This window comes from Balaenoptera ricei, chromosome 2 (assembly GCF_028023285.1).
Source record: "Balaenoptera ricei isolate mBalRic1 chromosome 2, mBalRic1.hap2, whole genome shotgun sequence".
Classification (NCBI taxonomy): domain Eukaryota; kingdom Metazoa; phylum Chordata; class Mammalia; order Artiodactyla; family Balaenopteridae; genus Balaenoptera; species Balaenoptera ricei.
Window position 1 is genome coordinate 3,402,215 of NC_082640.1, and position 16,501 is coordinate 3,418,715.

At 39.8% G+C, this 16,501-nt stretch overlaps 1 protein-coding gene across 4 annotated transcripts in view; it reads left to right on the forward strand.

Annotated features, from left to right (window-relative positions):
* Positions 1-16,501, forward strand: part of ZEB1 (zinc finger E-box binding homeobox 1) — a 194,752-nt gene that overhangs the window by 109,980 nt on the left and 68,271 nt on the right. For all 4 annotated transcript variants that reach the window (XM_059909812.1, XM_059909819.1, XM_059909815.1 and 1 more), the window contains exon 2: positions 4,561-4,761. In XM_059909812.1, the coding sequence (XP_059765795.1) occupies positions 4,561-4,761 (201 nt within the window). The remainder of the gene's footprint in view (positions 1-4,560; positions 4,762-16,501) is intronic.

Below are 16,501 nucleotides of genomic sequence, written 5' to 3' on the forward strand. Positions count from 1 at the left end.
TAACTGACACATGCCACCACTGTCACCTGACAGGAACCGAAAACCTGTGAGTCAGACCTGACCACCGCCCACTCCCCTACCCGCCCGTAGTCTCCCGCTTACGTGCAGGAACCTAACCTGCTATTCAGAGCAACTGTAGACAGTGTCTGGTGGGGTTTCTATTTGTAAAGCCTTCAGATATCTTCGTGATGGAAGTTGAGATTGTATTGCTCTCTTCTTGAACTGTCTTCATCTAATTTAGCTAGTTCTTTTATTATTGTACATTACTTAAGAAACAGATACTTAGGAGTTTAGCGCAGTTGATACGGTGCTACATGCAATCAATACTAAAAATAATATGCTATGTGCTAGTCTTTTAAAGTTTATTGATTATAATGATGATATTACCCCATGGTATACTGTTTGTTATATCATTTTGAGATTCTAATGGTTAAAATTCTTTAGTCATTTGCAAATGTTTTTAGTGCCAAATTGTTAAGTATGGGATTACAGGGCCCCAGCATAGGCTAGACACAAAAATACAAGTTTAAAAATATTTATCATTAGTGCAACCATCTTCTGTCAGCAGGCTTTATATATAGCAGTAAAAGTATATGGGTTGTGGAATCAGGCAGACCAGGTTTGGAGTCCAGCTTTTCAACTTAGTAGCTACATAACCTCAGACACGTTACTCAGCTACTTTTTTTGTCTATAAAAAGGAAGCTATAATAGTACCTACTTGTTAGGAATTGTTGTAAAGCTTCAGTGAGGTGCTGCTGCTGCTGATGGTAACAGCAGACACATCTGTAGTCTTCACTGCCTACGAGATGCTGATGTGATAAGCGCGGTGCATTTCTGAGTCACTAGCTCCTCACAGCCACCTTGTGCAGGAGGCCCCGTTACATCTGCGTTAATGTTAGCGAATGACACACACACGAGCCACCACCAAGAGTCAGCGTGCCCTTATCCCATTCTAGAATGCATTGAAAATGTTACTATTTGTGTATTATAAATTATATGTAAAGATTTTTAAAAAGCTGTTTCCCTTTTCTGTTCCTTTGTCTTTTCTTAAAATGTTATTATTTCAATGAAAACTCAGAAGCAAGAGGTGATGATCACCTGTGATGGTTAATAATATTCCTCTCTTTAGATAAACTATATTATTTTTTTAGCCAAAGGGTGCAACAGTGTAGAGATATGGAGATAGATGGGCACAGTTGAGATCACTGACACTCTCATTGGCTATCAGAATTTATAAAGGTCCTGTATTATTCTCTATGCTTTTTAGTGCTGGGGCTGTACTTTTGAGATTAGATCTGTAGATCCACAAAAGGATAGATCCAGAAACACAGGGAGGCTTGCCTGTTATCTGAGTTATGATAATTAATGTAAGTGATTTGCACTACTTTTTCTCTCCACTAAGTGACTTTGAAGCAGAAGACAGTGTGAAGTCTTGGAAAATAGTTATTGGTCTTTTTTCCATCTTAGCCAGCAAAATGTATCGCTCTTCTGGATTTTTCAAGTTTTATACCACTTATTCAAAACATGCTTTAGGAAAATTCACAGGATAATAGTAAAATATATGCCATCTCTGTGTTTTGGTTATTTGGCTTATAATCTTCCATACCACAATGGCAGCTTGTACTGGGGGGCAGGAAGGAGTTTTGCTAGAGTCCTAGAACAGTGACAGGTATTCTCAGAGGACTTCAGGCTACAGTTGACTCAGACAGAATAAAATAGCTCAGAGTAAAAAGAACTCAATGAAAACTATGAAGCATGCAAGTAAATATTTGAACCATAATGCATACATGTCTTAAAGCCCAATTTTTGGAAAATTTTCAAGCCTAGAATACTCTTAAGTGTGCATGTAAATATCGAGGGTTAACAAAAAAAAACCTACAGCTGACAAAATTGATAATGATAAAGCTAAACTGGAGTATACTTCATTAAAAGGCAAGAACAGCACCAATATAAACCCATGGCCAACTCAAGACACTGAAGAAGCACTGAAACCTCCCTTCAGAAAATAGTAGGAATTTCAGCTGTCTGTGAATGTCCGAGCGCGATGAGAGCTTTGCAGTGAGCCAAACCTTCCGTGGCATCCAGGTCTAGTGGAATACAGAATCGATTAACCCTGAGGAAACACTAGCTGTGTTCTAATTTTAGCTTGTGGCATAGAAATGCCTTTATATACTGTCCCAACTTTCAATGACTTTAATGAGTCATTCAGTAGGCTACTAATAAGGAGCCCTTGACAGTAAAAATAAAGCCAGTAGCATTGTGCATCATTTGCCAGTAAGATCCCTCATTCAAATACACACACACACTTGTATCCTACTCTCAGTTAAAGGTTCATTGGGAAACCCTTTTCCAACTGCAGGCTGTCCTTTGAGAATCACGCTTTTTACCCACACACACAGTTTCACAATTTACATTGCTCCTGGTGTGGCTGGAGTGCAAGGAATTCCCTGTGTTTCCATATCTACTTCATAAGTTTTCCTTTGACTCAGCAATTCCACCCCTACTAATGTATCTGACAAATGTATTTAAGGAATGTCCAAAGATATATTTACAAGAAAATTTATTATGACGTTGTTGACAATGCTTAAACACTGGAAACAAACTAAATTTTGTCCACAGGTGATTGGTTAGGTTATATCTGTTACAGTGAAATGCTCTGTAGTCATCCAGAGGAAAATGGGAAAGCTCCACAGATGCTCACATAGAAAAGTTTCCAGGATATGTAATTAAGTGGCAAAAAACTAAGTGGCAGAACAGTATAATGTGATCCCATATGTGTGTATTTTAAGTATGCACACATACACTTATGTATAGGATTGATATTAAATACGTGATATGTGTGTGTAAGGTGAGGTCCGTGTTACAGTTAAATAGGATAAGGTATATAAATGCTTAGTGTCATGCCTGCCTGTGCATGAATTAATTAATAGACCTTGCTGTTATTGTTACCTTGAAAGAGTGAGTTGAGGAAGGAAAAATTGGGAGAGGGGGATTTTACTAATTTTACATGTTTTGTATTGTCTGAATTTTTTTTACAGTGACATGTATTACTTTTACATTAAAACTAGAGAGAAAACTATTTGCTCTTGGGGCAAGATCTGGGAAACTGTGTTCACACTGAAGTATTACAGACACAACAATACTTGACACTTTTCTTCAGATACGGAAGAATTCCCAGTGGGGGCAGAAGAGTAGCTCCGGTGCTCTTTTGGACAGAGGGGTTTTCCCAGGGTCTGTCAGAGCAGTTTTGGAGACATGGTTATTAGTTCTCGCCTTGACATACACATCCATGCTTTTGATTGTGTTTCTTCTTTTGTGTTCTTGGGGGTGTGTGTGTGTTTGTATGGGAAGGGGTATATATATATATATATATATATACATATCGTTTAAGCGCTTAGGTGATTATCTTCTTTCAAGAATGCTTGGAAAATTTAAGGAAGAAATGGAAAGAATAACTGGAAGTGATTGTTGCTTAGCTACGTAAACAAAGCTTTCCTTTTCTCCCTTCCTCTCACACTTATCTTAGCAAGTAAGAATCACCCGGCTAATTGTTGAAAAGAGGTATTCCAGTGACCATACCCCATGAGGTTCTAAATGATTTATCGCATTAGAGTGACGATTACAAGGACTCTGAAGAAAAAATATTGACTAGACTATATAATTTGTTTTGGTTCTGTGAGCTGTAGTTATTCAGAATTATTATATGTCTTTATAATGCTGGTGTGTGAAAGTTTATTGAAGCTCATTAAAAATGTGGAAAGGGTGCCCGTTTGAAAACTGAATGTCAGGGGTTTTTTTCCTTCAGAATGACGGACTTATGTATAAACGTTACTTAAATCATGTCTTAATTATGTGGGAATTTGGTTAAATTGGTTGATTCTTTCTAAAGTCAGTGTGGAATTAATAGGAAATGCATGGGCCTAATTGACAATTTGAAAATACCTTCATTGTGTTAAACTTGATGATGCATTGCTATTTTATTAGGAGAGATGAACTCTTAAGTTGTAATGCGTTAAAGATTTGAAGCCCTTGTTCTACATAAGCAGCGTCATGTCATATAAGCTCATTACGATTGGAGAAGATGTTTGATGTAGTGGTTAAGGACACAGACTATGGAACCAGACTCCTAGGGTTCAAATCCCCACCCTGCCACTTCCTAGATGTGTGGTCTTGGACAAGATACTTACCTTCCCTGTGCCTCGGTTTCCGCTTCTGTAGAACAGGGATATAAGCAGTAGGCGGTAGGTAGATCCTGTGGTCATAGGGCTGCTAAAAGGTTGTTGTAAGAATCAGCGAGTTACTCTCCATAAAACGCCCATGCTCATAGCTAAGCATTTAATAAGCGTGGCTACTGTTTCTTGCCTTTTTGTCCAGCTAGTATCTAGTAAGTGCTGTGTGCGTGCATGTTATCAAATAAATTAGTTGCTTACATTTTACAGTCTAAAACTATTATTGAACGCCAGTGTTTTAGGTACTTCATAAAATTTCTTTGTACTAAGGTGTGAAAACCAGCTTTTATACTAGTTGGTTTTGATTATTTGTTTCTTGTTTGTATTACAGTTACAAACTATAATACTGTGGTAGAAACAAATTCAGATTCAGACGATGAAGACAAACTCCACATTGTGGAAGAAGAAAGTATCACGGATGCAGCCGATTGTGAAGGTGGCGTGCCAGAAGATGAGCTGCCAACAGACCAGACAGTGGTACCCGGAAGCAGCGCAAGAGAAGGGAACGTGAAGAGCTGCTGGGAAGACGACGGTGAGTTTAGTTTTTCTGGTAATGTTCTAGTCTCTGGATTTTTTTTTTTAACATCTTTATTGGAGTATAATTGCTTTACAGTGGTGTGTTAGTTTCTGCTTTATAACAAAGTGAATCAGTTATACATATACATATGTTCCCATATCTCTTCCCTCTTCTTTTAAAAAATATATTAACTGAAACGATAAATTGGATGAAAAGTTTGAAATGAACTGTAATTTATTTGCCGTTAATCAGTAGAAGGTCTCCTTCTACTTACCAAAAAGTAGATTCTAAAGTCAGTGTGGGATTAATAGGAAATGCATGGGCCTAATTGACAATCTGAAAATACCTTCATTGTGTTGAACTTGATGATGCGTTGCTATTTTATTAGGAGAGATGAAAGTTATTTTGACCATAACTTGCATGTAATATATTGATATTGAATTTTGGTAGTTTTTTTAAAACCAGAATCAAGCTTTCCCTATACTGTTGATGTAATTGAACCTATCTTTAATTTCATATTGTGACCTCAAATGAAGAATCTACTTAGAAACCAACAAAGTATATTTTGGTATAGTAACATTATAAGATAATTCAGTGTGCAAAAATCCCAAATGCAGGTAGATCATGGGAATATTTTTAGTGTTTGTAAGCATCTCCATCCCTCTCTCTCCCCCTCCCTCTCTTTCTCTCTCTCACATGGTTCTTTCACTTGCTTTAAATTTCTCCTCGAGTAAATCCTTTACAAAAGTAAAGCATGGTTGAGTGGAAGGAGCAATGAAAGTAAGGAGCCCTCCACTAGTGCCCTTTCAGTGAGCAAACATTATGTCTAACCTTCCTCCTCATCTGTCAAATGAACGTATTTTTTCTTCCAGCTCTAAAATGTCTCCTTTCTACTTTTCCCAATAAACTATTTAGCCTATCTTGTGAGAATTTAAGCAACAGTGGGATAAAAACAGAAGGATGTGGACGTGGCAGCTGTTGTGAATTAGAGGGATCGGGGATCGGGCTCAGGGGCATCAGCAGAGGCAAAGAGGAGCAGGTGAAGGGACCAAGTTCAAGGTCAGGCAGAGAGAAGCTGCCCAGCAAGATTCAAATTCAGGGAAGTCATCTCAACAGGATATCAAAACTCAGGCTAGACAGTCAGGGGAAATGGGTCAGGTATGCAGGTCCAAGAATCTGGGTAACCAAATGTGGAAGCTGAGATAAGAGTCCAAAGAGTAGGCACAGGGTGACAGGAGTTAACAAATTTTATAGCTAACAGAGGACCTCTGGAATCCCGTTATCAGCCCCTCGTTTTATGGCGTTACTCATCTGTCCATTCAGCAGCTCTGCAGGAATGGGGTTGCAAACTGGAATAAGACTGTCTCTGTGTGAAAAGTGCTTACAGCTTAATGTGGGAGAGGGAAATAAGTCACAAAGTCATTATAGTTCGATGTAGGTGTAAATTTAAGAGTTATGTGGAAACACGAGGAAGGAACACGTACACCTGAGAGACGAGAAGTCCTAGAAGAATTTCCGAGTGAAACAGTGCTGGGCTTGAGTCACAAAGGACTAGAAGAGGTTCAGTAGGCAAAGGAGAGGCAGAGGAGGTGCTTGCAGCAGACGGCGCGACGTACGTGACACCACAAAGATGTGAACAAATGGGGCTGGCAGAAAATGAGCTCAGCGAAGTAAACAAGGGAAAGACTGTGAAGGGCATCATGTGCTAAGTCAAGGAATTTGAACTTTATCCTGGAAGCTGTGAGAATAACAGCACTGATATGTACTTTAGAAATAAGTCTGGTAGCAATATGGAAAAAGAATCCTAGGAGCAGGGGTGTCTAGAGGCAGGAGGTAGTGTCCTCAGTAAAGAGGCTTAATAGTTCAGGCAGTGATGAGGGTTTTTGAACTAAAGAAGCGGGCCTTGGGATGGGAATAAAAGGGAGAGATTTGACAGAAATGTAGAGGGTAAGATATATTAAATTTGGTTGATTCCATGTAATTCTGTGTAATTGAGAAAGAAAGGCTGACATAACTCCCAGGTTTCTGGAAAGTAGAACCCAGAGAAGTTAACTTGCATGTTTATTATCACAGTTGGTTAACAGTAGGGCTGATAACCTGTTAAATTGTAATACTGAGCTCAGAACTTCGGGGAGCAACTGTTTCTTAAGTATTTACTGTTGGTAGCCAGAACTGATCCATTGGTGTCATTGATCCGAAGTCTTAATACAGAAGCAAGAAGGAAATGATTTGTCTGGAAAAGGGGGAGATCAGGAGAATGAGATAGAGGTAAAAAGAAAGATGAAAAAATCAATGAAGAGGTTCTGTTTCTGAAAATACATTAGGATAGATTATTTGGACCAGTGTTCTCACTGAAAATAACTAATGATATTAAATTTTTTAAAAAGGAAAGAATTCTTCTTGAAAGATTTAAAGAGCTAACTAGATAGTAAGACATTAACAGATTATAAATCTAAGTGGATACAGGAAGCCATAGAGGTCAGCAGAGCACAGCATAGAAGACTCTTTGGTCTCGAGGACATTTGCCTCACAAGGGTAACCTAAGATGTGGTTTTCAGGCCTCTGAGAAGAAACAAAGCCTTGGACCACCAAAGAGTTAGTAGCAGATCCTCCCCTAGTATGGACTACATCCTGACTATGATGAACTAAAAGCAAACCCTCTACCACCCCTACCGTCCTCAGGAGTTAGCAAACAAAATTGCCTTGACTAGGGATTGGGGGAGTGGAGGACTGTCTCTGAGAAACAGTAACCACAAGCTGTCATGCCTTGCTCTATAGCTCAGATTCACGTTACTGGGCAGCCTGATAAAGTCCAAGCCATAATTGAGTCTAAAGTGGACCTGCTGCCCTACCCATAGACACCAAACAGAAGCAAAGCCAAATCTTTTGGAGGAACATGCCTTCATCTTAGCACTGTAGAAGTTTCCCAAATAATTCAGCAAGAAGACAGCAACATGAGTGAGAATTACCAGAAACAAAAGGAAGCAGAAACTGACCCATAAGGACTTTAACTATCTGATACAGATTATAAAATGACTGTCATGTTTAAAGAAAACATATGCAAACTTGAAATTACCTGCTGTGGTAGAATAAAATCCAGTAGAACCAACAGATTTTAAGAACCAAATATAACTTCTAAAAATTAAAAAAATAGAATAATAGAAATTCAAATTCAAAGGATAGGTTTAACGCTAAAGTAAACAGAGCTGAAGAAAGAATTAATGAATTGGAATATAGGGGAAAATTTATACTAAATGCAACTCAGAGAGACAGATAGAAAAACCCTGATAAGAGACATGAAGGATAGAATAGAAGTTTCTTCTACTCTTAATTCTAGGAGAAGAGAGAACAGGGAAGCAGCAGTATTTGAAGAGATAATGGCTGAGATTTTTTTCGGTCTTGATGAAGGACACTGGACCACAGATTCATGAAGTTCAGTGGATCTCAAGAAGAATAAATAAATCTATCCCCAGTCACATTATGGTGAAATTACAGATTATCCAGGACAAAAATAAAACTCTTAAAAGTAAACCCCCCAAATTCACATTATGTTTGAGAGGGTGGCAGTTGGACTGACAGCTGAATTCTCTGTAAAAACAGTGGAAGCCAGACATAGTGAAAAGATGCCTGCCAGTACAGAATTCTGTACTTCACAAAATATCTTTTAACAAAGGAGGTGACGATTTCAGACAAGTTTCAGGCAATGAAAACAGAAAATGTGTTCTCAGTAGACCCTTATTAAAGCAAGTCTTAAAGAATATATTTTAGGCATGAAGAGAGAAATCCTTGATAGAGGTCTGAGGTGTAAGAAGAACAGAGAAAATGACAAGTACATGGTAAAGATAGATAAACAGATAGTATTTCCCATGAAAATACTCACAGAAAAAGTGGGTGTAGCTAAATTTATTTCAGATGATGTTGACTTGAAGGCTAAAAGCATTATTATGGATAACAGGATCATTTTATAATGATGAAAGATTAAATTCACTGATCAGATATTATTTTAAATGTGTTTGTACCTAATAACAAGGCCTCAAAAATATATGAAGAGAAAATAGACAATCTACAAAGAGAAAAAGACAAATATACAGTCATTGCTGAGGATTTAACATACCTTGGTTAGTCATTGATGGAATAATCACACAAAACCAATGAGGATACAGAAGATTTGAAAAGATATACGGACAGTGTACTTAGTAATTGCAAAATAAGTATTTTTTCAAGCTATTTGGAATATTTGTAAAAATTGAACATATACGGGGTCATAAAGCAAATCTCGACAGATTTCAAAGGATAAAATCATACAGGGCTTCCCTGGTGGCGCAGTGGTTGAGAATCTGCCTGCTAATGCAGGGGACACGGGTTTGAGCCCTGGTCTGGGAAGATCCCACATGCCACGGAGCAACTAGGCCCGTGAGCCACAACTACTGAGCCTGCGCGTCTGGAGCCTGTGGTCCGCAACAAGAGAGGCCGCGATAATGAGAGGGCCGCGCACCGCGTTGAAGAGTGGCCCCCGCTTGCCGCAACTAGAGAAAGCCCTCGCACAGAAACGAAGACCCAACACAGCCAAAAATAAATTAATTAATTAATTAAAATCATACAGAGCATATTCCTTGAACACAATACAATTAAGCTATAAAATAAGATAAATAGAATATTATGTTTGGGAGTTTTAAGGAACACACTTTTGAATGTATGTTCATGGATCAATAAAGAGATCATAATGAAAATGAGGAAATATTTTGAACTGAATGGTAAAAATATTCTATATCAGAATTTGTAGGATGTGGTTAAAGCAGTTTCTAGAGGAAAATTTAGAGCTTTAAGTACATATTTTAGGAAAGTGTCTGGCTAAAAGTTAATGAACTAAGCATCTAAGGAACTTAGAAAAAGAACAGCAAACTGAGTTGTTTGAAAGTATAAGAAAACAAAACAAAATAAGTACAGTTAACTCTTGAACAACGTGAGGGTCAAGGTGCTGCCCCTCCTTGCAGCCTAGTCAGCCCTCCGTGCTTGCAGTTCCCCCCCACCCACGTGTGTGGTCCCCGCTGTGTGTACTGTCCCCCCATGCCTGCAGTCCCTCAGTGTGTGCGGGTCCCCCCGTTCGTGCAGTTCCTCATCCATGGATTCAGTCAACTGCAAATAGCTTAGTATTGTAGTATTTACTATTGAAAAATGTCAGCGTGTAAGTGGACCTGTGCAGTTCAAACCTATGTTGTTCAAGGATCAACTGTAATATAAAATTGAAAATAAACCTACAGGGGACTTCCCTGGCAGTTCACTGGTTAAGAGTTTGCCTTCCAATGCCGGGGGTGCAGGTTCGATCCCTGGTTCGGGGAGCTAAGGATCCCACATGCCTTGTGGCCAAAAAACCAAAGCATAAAACAGAAGCAATATTGTAACAAATTCAATAAAGACTTTAAAAATGGTCCACATCAAAAAAAAACAATCTTTGAAAAAAAATAAATAAACCTACAGTACAAAAAATCAACATAAGCAAAACTTTATTCTTCGAAAACATTAATATTTACAAACCTTTGATGAGATTGATCAAGGAAAAAAGAAAATATAAATAGCTAAAATCAAGAATGAAAGAGTGGACATAACTACAGATACTACAGACATTAACAAGTTTACAGGGGAAATGTGGGACAGGATATTAAAAATTCTTAGCCAAAACTGGCTCAGGAAGAATTGGAAAACAGGACTAGTTCTATAACCTCACCACAGAGGAGTGGTGAAGATACAGAGCAGCTGAGACTCTTAGGACTGCAAATGCTGTGCCACTCCAGGAAGCAGTTCGGCAGTTTATTATAAAGCTAAATATACACTTAGCATATGACCCAGCAATCCCACTCTGGGGTATTTTCCCTAGGAAAATGAAAACTTAGGTTCACACGAAAACTTGTACACTGATGTTAGAATTAGAAGCTCTATTCATAAGTTCCAAAAATTGGAAGCAACCCATTGTCCTTCAACAGGTGAAAGTGTAAGGAAACTGTAGTACATTCATGGAATGGAATACTACTCAGTGATGAAAAGGGACATACTACTGATACAAGCAACAACTTGGATGAATCTCAAAGGCCTTATGCTAAATGAAAGAAGCCGATCCCAAAAGGTTGTATACTGTTTGAGTCCACGTACCTTACATTTTCAAAAAAGACAGACTGTATGCTGGATAACAGATCAGTAGTTGCCAAGGGCTAAAGGGAAAGTGTGACCATAAAGGGATTGATAGCACCAGGGAGTGTTGGGGATAATGGGACTGTTCCGTGTCCTGTTTTTGGTGGTGGTTACATGAATCTACATGTGTTAAAATTCATAGAACTGTACACGAAAAGAAAAAACAGTAAATTTTTCTACATGATAATTTGATATGTGTACGTACGTGTGTGTGTGTATATATATATAAATTTTTTCCTCCTCTACAAAGAAAACTAGCCCAAATGACATCACTGGTAAATTCTTCTAGATATTCAAGGAGATAATAATTAGAATTTTAGACAGTGCTTCCAAAGACTAGTGTAAGAGAGAAGATTCCCCAACTCTTTAAATGAGGCTACCATAATCTTGATACCAAACCAGATAAGTATAAGAAAGGAAAATTACAGACTTGCTCAGAACACAGACACAGAAATCCCAAACAAGATATTAGCGATACAGTATACATGCATGTACGTATATGAAATGCAAGGTCAGAATAACATTTAAAACAATTTAGGGACTTCCCTGGTGGTCCAGTGGTTAAGACTTCAGCTTCCAATGCAGGGGGTGCGGGTTCCATCCCTGGTCGGGGAGCTAAGATCCCACATGCCTTGTGGCCAAAAAACCAAAAAATATAAAACAGCAGCAATATTGTAACAAACTCAATAAAGACTTTAAAAATGGTCCACATCAAAAAAAATCTTTACAAAAATAAAAATTAAAAAAAAAATTTAAAAATACCACTTTAACCCAGACTTAAGGAGAACACTCAAAATTCACTTCAACAGACACAGAAAAAAAATGTTTATTAAAACTCAGTACCTGTGAATGGATATCATAAAAACTAATGAATTAGGTACTTCCTTGATCTAAGGAAGTATGTCTGTGTAAAATCTATCACAGACATCATGCTTAATGACAAAATGATGAGAACATTTCCTTGGTGATTAGGACGTTTACCGCTCTCCTCAGCCGCCTTCTGGAGGTGCTGCCAGCTCAGTAAGACAGAACAGACCCAGAAAGATAGCAGTTAAAAAGGAAAGAACAACTCTCGTTATCTACAGACGATACAACTGTATATATAAAAAAGAATCTACAGATAAATTATTAGTACTAGTAAGAGAATTTGACGAATTTGCTGACTACAAATGATATACTGAATTTAAAGTCATCCTTACACATCAGCAAGAGTTAAAAAATGAAAATAGATGTGGAAGACCACATGAACAAATTATAAACCCTTATTAGAGGCATTAGCAAGTACCTCAGTAAATGGAGAAATATATCAGGTTCATGGATTAGAAGACTCCATCTTTTCTTACCTAGACTCCAGACTTTATTTGGATCTCACAGGTTTTCCCACTCACGTCCTTCTGTTCCAGGGTCCAGTCCAGGGCACACGTTGCATTTGGTTTGGTCTCCTTAGTCTCCTCCGGTCTGTGATGGTTTTCCATCTTTCCTTGTTTCTCGTGACCTGACAGTTTGAGGAGTACTGGTCAGGTACTTGTAGAACATCCTTCAATTTGGGTTTGTCTGATATTTTTCCATCATTAGACTGAGGGTGTGGGATTTTGCAAAGAATAACGTGGTAAAGTACCCTTCTCGTCACTTCGTATCAGGGGGCACACAAAAGCCACAGGACATCACTGTCATTTCTCTTTTTTTATTGGAGTATAGTTGATTTACAATGTTGTGTTACTTTCAGGTGTACAGCAAAGTGAATCAGTTATACATCTACATATATATCCACTCTTCTTTGTTTCAGATTCTTTCCCCATATAGGCCGTTACGGGGTGTTGAGTAGAGTCCCCTGTGCTACACAGCAGGTCCTTATTAGTTACCTGTTTTACATCTAGTCGTGTGTCTGTGTCCTGGAATCCCTGTGGTTTTTAATCTGGCGTCTGAGGGGCCTGGCCAGCAGGCTCGTGGGTAGAGGGAGGGAGGGAGGGAGGGATCCGCAGACATGAAGCCAGAGAGGCAGTGAGATGCCAGAGCACTGAGAGGTCTTAGAAGCTACTGGACACACTTTTACTCTTGTTAAAATGAGGAGACATTAGAAGAATTTGAATGGAGACGTGGTGTGGTTTGATTTTCATTTTACAAGGAGCACTCTGGCTGCGGTATTGAGAATAAACCCTAGAGGTCAAGGGTAGGGACAGAAAGACCGGCACAGAGTTATTACAATACTCCAGGGCAGTGGCTTGAATCAGGACAGTAGAAGTAAAGGTAGTGAGGGGTACCAAATTCTGGTTTTACTTTGAAAGTAGAGTCACTAGGGTTTATTAATGGATTATATCAGGATTGTGAGAGGAAGAGGGGTTTAAAATGATCCCATGGTTTCTTCTATTTTACAGTTAGGTTTGGAGGGAGCTGATCATGACACATTTATTACTCGTAATCTTGTTGGAACCAGTCCCACTTGTATCTGTTTTTGAGTCTGATTCTGTCTTTTGTCATGTCCATTTCCCTCTGTCATCCAAAAGTGTGATGAGTAGGGCCAACGACAGACCTAGTGGCACTAGCTTTCTTCTGTTGTCATCATTCTCTAAACCACCACTTTTTTAATAAATTTATTCAACCATTTTTTAATCCATCCATGTCTTCAAAAATAAATATCATATGAGATCATGCCTCCTAGTAATACTTTAAAAAATGGATATGAGGCCAGTTTATATGACTTTTTTTCTTTGAACCCATCCCGAATGCTAGTGGTCAATGTTTTCTTTTTCTTCTTAAGTGCAGACAACATAGTACCTTTATAATCTATTCTAGAAAACATTCTCAGGATGGAAGTTAAATATCTCTGATCTGTAGTTTACAAAAGGAAGTCAAAGGTAGACTATGCAAATTGAATGACTTTGTCCATATCTCCTAATCTCCACTGTTACTCAAAGATCATAATCAGTGATCAGGTCAGTGATTTATCTTCAAAGTCTGTTATATTTTCTGAAAATAATTTTGTATGACCCAGGAGACCAAGTGTTCCTGTACAGTGATGTATCTATCATGAGTTTGATTCTCTTTTGCTTCTTGAACTTCATACTTCCTGGAAGAGAAGATCAAAACTAATTCTTTTAGTTCCTGGCTGCCTGTGGGATTTGAATCCAGACTCTGCAACATGACAGACCAGGGCCTGTACAGTCCAGCTCCACCGCGTCTTCCCAGGCTCGGTGTGGTACCACGCCCTGTGTCCAACCCGTTCCTCTAGGCTTCCGCATCCTGCCCCCTCTCCTGGGCGTCCCTCTGTCCTGTCTGTCTCCTCCTCTGTGGCCCATTGTCTGAGCCCCGCAGACACAGTGAGTAAGTGTCAGCAAAGCTGTGTCTGTCTGTCACTCTTCCACATCGTGCTGTGACTGGCTGATCGCTCTGTTCCACCACACATTCCTGAGGCCACACACTGTATCGTATTGAGCTCTGTCTGTGACCACCAACGCCTAACGCGTATTAGATGCTTAAGAAATTTCCTGCAAATGAGTGAATGAGTTAAGACGTAAGACGTTTTCCTTTGTTTATTTTTAATCTTCATCAATTATACCATCAGTTTCAAGAAAATGTTTTTCCCTTCCTTGCTTTCCTTAACATTTTGAGAGCTTTAGTTCTTCATTTTTTATCTTCCTGACACTATTTGGACCTTATGTTGTCTAAACTCCTATATTCATCCTTGGTTATGTGACATTCTTTCTGCTCTTTGTAAATTTACTTTTGAAATCTGAGCAACCTGGAAGCTCCATCTGGGTGGCACTTTGCTTTCTTAAACTTTTCTTACATAAAATATGAATAGAGATTAAGGAGTTTTCTTGGCTGGCCCATGTATAAGGCATCTAGGAAGGAGTAAAATAAGATAATCACTTAATCCTGTATCACCTGTTTTAAAAAGAACTATAGAGACTTCTTCTGGTAAGATGGAATAGATATACTTTTCCCTATTTCTTCTGCTAAGTACAGCCGAAACCTGTGGATACTACGTGTAAACAAGGAGACTCTGGAAGGTGGAGGGAGGAAGGCAGGCTAGTTGCCTCAGGACCCGAGGAACAACCCAGCAGTGAGTCCCCTGAGTGTTCTCTTAGCCACTGTGTCCCTCGTGGATCAGAACCTCAGTACCTGGTAGGAAGGCGGCTTGTGGACATTAACTGCTCTAGTCCAGCCGCAGGGAGACGGCAGCCCCACTGCCCATCCTCACCAGCAAAGGCCAGTGGGGAGCCCAGCCCTCCACCCTGGCTGCAAGGACCCCCCCCCCACCATGGTCACGTCAGAGACCAAGTAGGGAGCTGGGACTTTGGTCCCCACTCAGCAGCAGTGACCATGGAAGCACCGTGGAAACTACGCGGGGGCCTGGACCCCACCCGCTCAGCCATAACGAGCGGCGCGTCTCCCCAGGCGGGGGCAGAGGCTGAGAGAGGGGCCCGCAGCTCCCCCGCCACAGCCCAGAACGGGAGCGTGCCTGCCTTCCCACGGGGGATCCAGGGCCTCTGTCTCCCTACAGAAGAGCTGAATGTCTAGGTGTCATTCAGAACTCATTTGTCACACTGAGAGCCAGGAAAGTTTCCAACTGAAGTAGAAAAGACAATCAACAGACACCAACACCGACGTGACAAAGATGCTAGAATTATCTGACGTGGGTGGTCATATGATAAAAGTACTTCAACTCCCAATTGTGAGCATGCTTCAAACTAAAAGATACAGTAGTCTTCACAAAGAAATAGAAAATACGGCAAAGCACCAGATGGAAAATTTAGAACTGAAAAATACAATAACTGAAACTCAGAACCTCAGCACACAGACTCTGTAGCCGCGTGGAAGGATGGGAGGAGAATCAGGGAGGTTGCAGCTGGAACAGGAGAATCGTCCAGCGTGAACAACAGCAGGAGACAGACTGCAAAAAGAACAGAGCCTAAGCGACTCCTTTGGATCTGATGTGCCTGGCATCAGAATTCCAGGAGAGAAGTAAGGGGACGGGCCTGAAAAAGTATTCAAAGAATTAATGGCTGAAATTTTCCAAAATGTGGCAAAAGACACGCACCCACACCCCAAACAGGGTAAATCCAAAGAGACCCAGGCCAAGATGCATCATAGGCTAACTCCAGAAAACTAAAGCCAAAGAAAGACTCCTGAAGGCAGAGAGAGGAGACGCCTTTACCTTTAGGGGAGAACAGTTTAAGTGACAGAGACTTCTCATAGGAAACCATGGAGCCAGCCGGAAACGGGACACCTCAGATGCTAAACACAAGAATTGTCAACCTGGAACTCTATGTCCTGAAAAGAGATCCTTCAAGGATGCAGAAGAAATCAGGACACTTTCAAATGAAGAAACACTAAGAGGGCTTGTCCCCAGCACACCTACGCTAAATGAATGGCTAAAAGAAGCTCTCTGAACAGAAAGGAAGTGATAGAAAAGAAATCTTGGGACATCAGGAAGGAAGAAAGCACAATGGCAAGCGTGAACATATGACTACATGCAGTAGAATATCCTTCTCTTCTGGATTTTCCAATTAGGTGTGATGACAAAGCAAAAAACATGAGTGTGGGTAGGTAAAATTAATGAAATGGA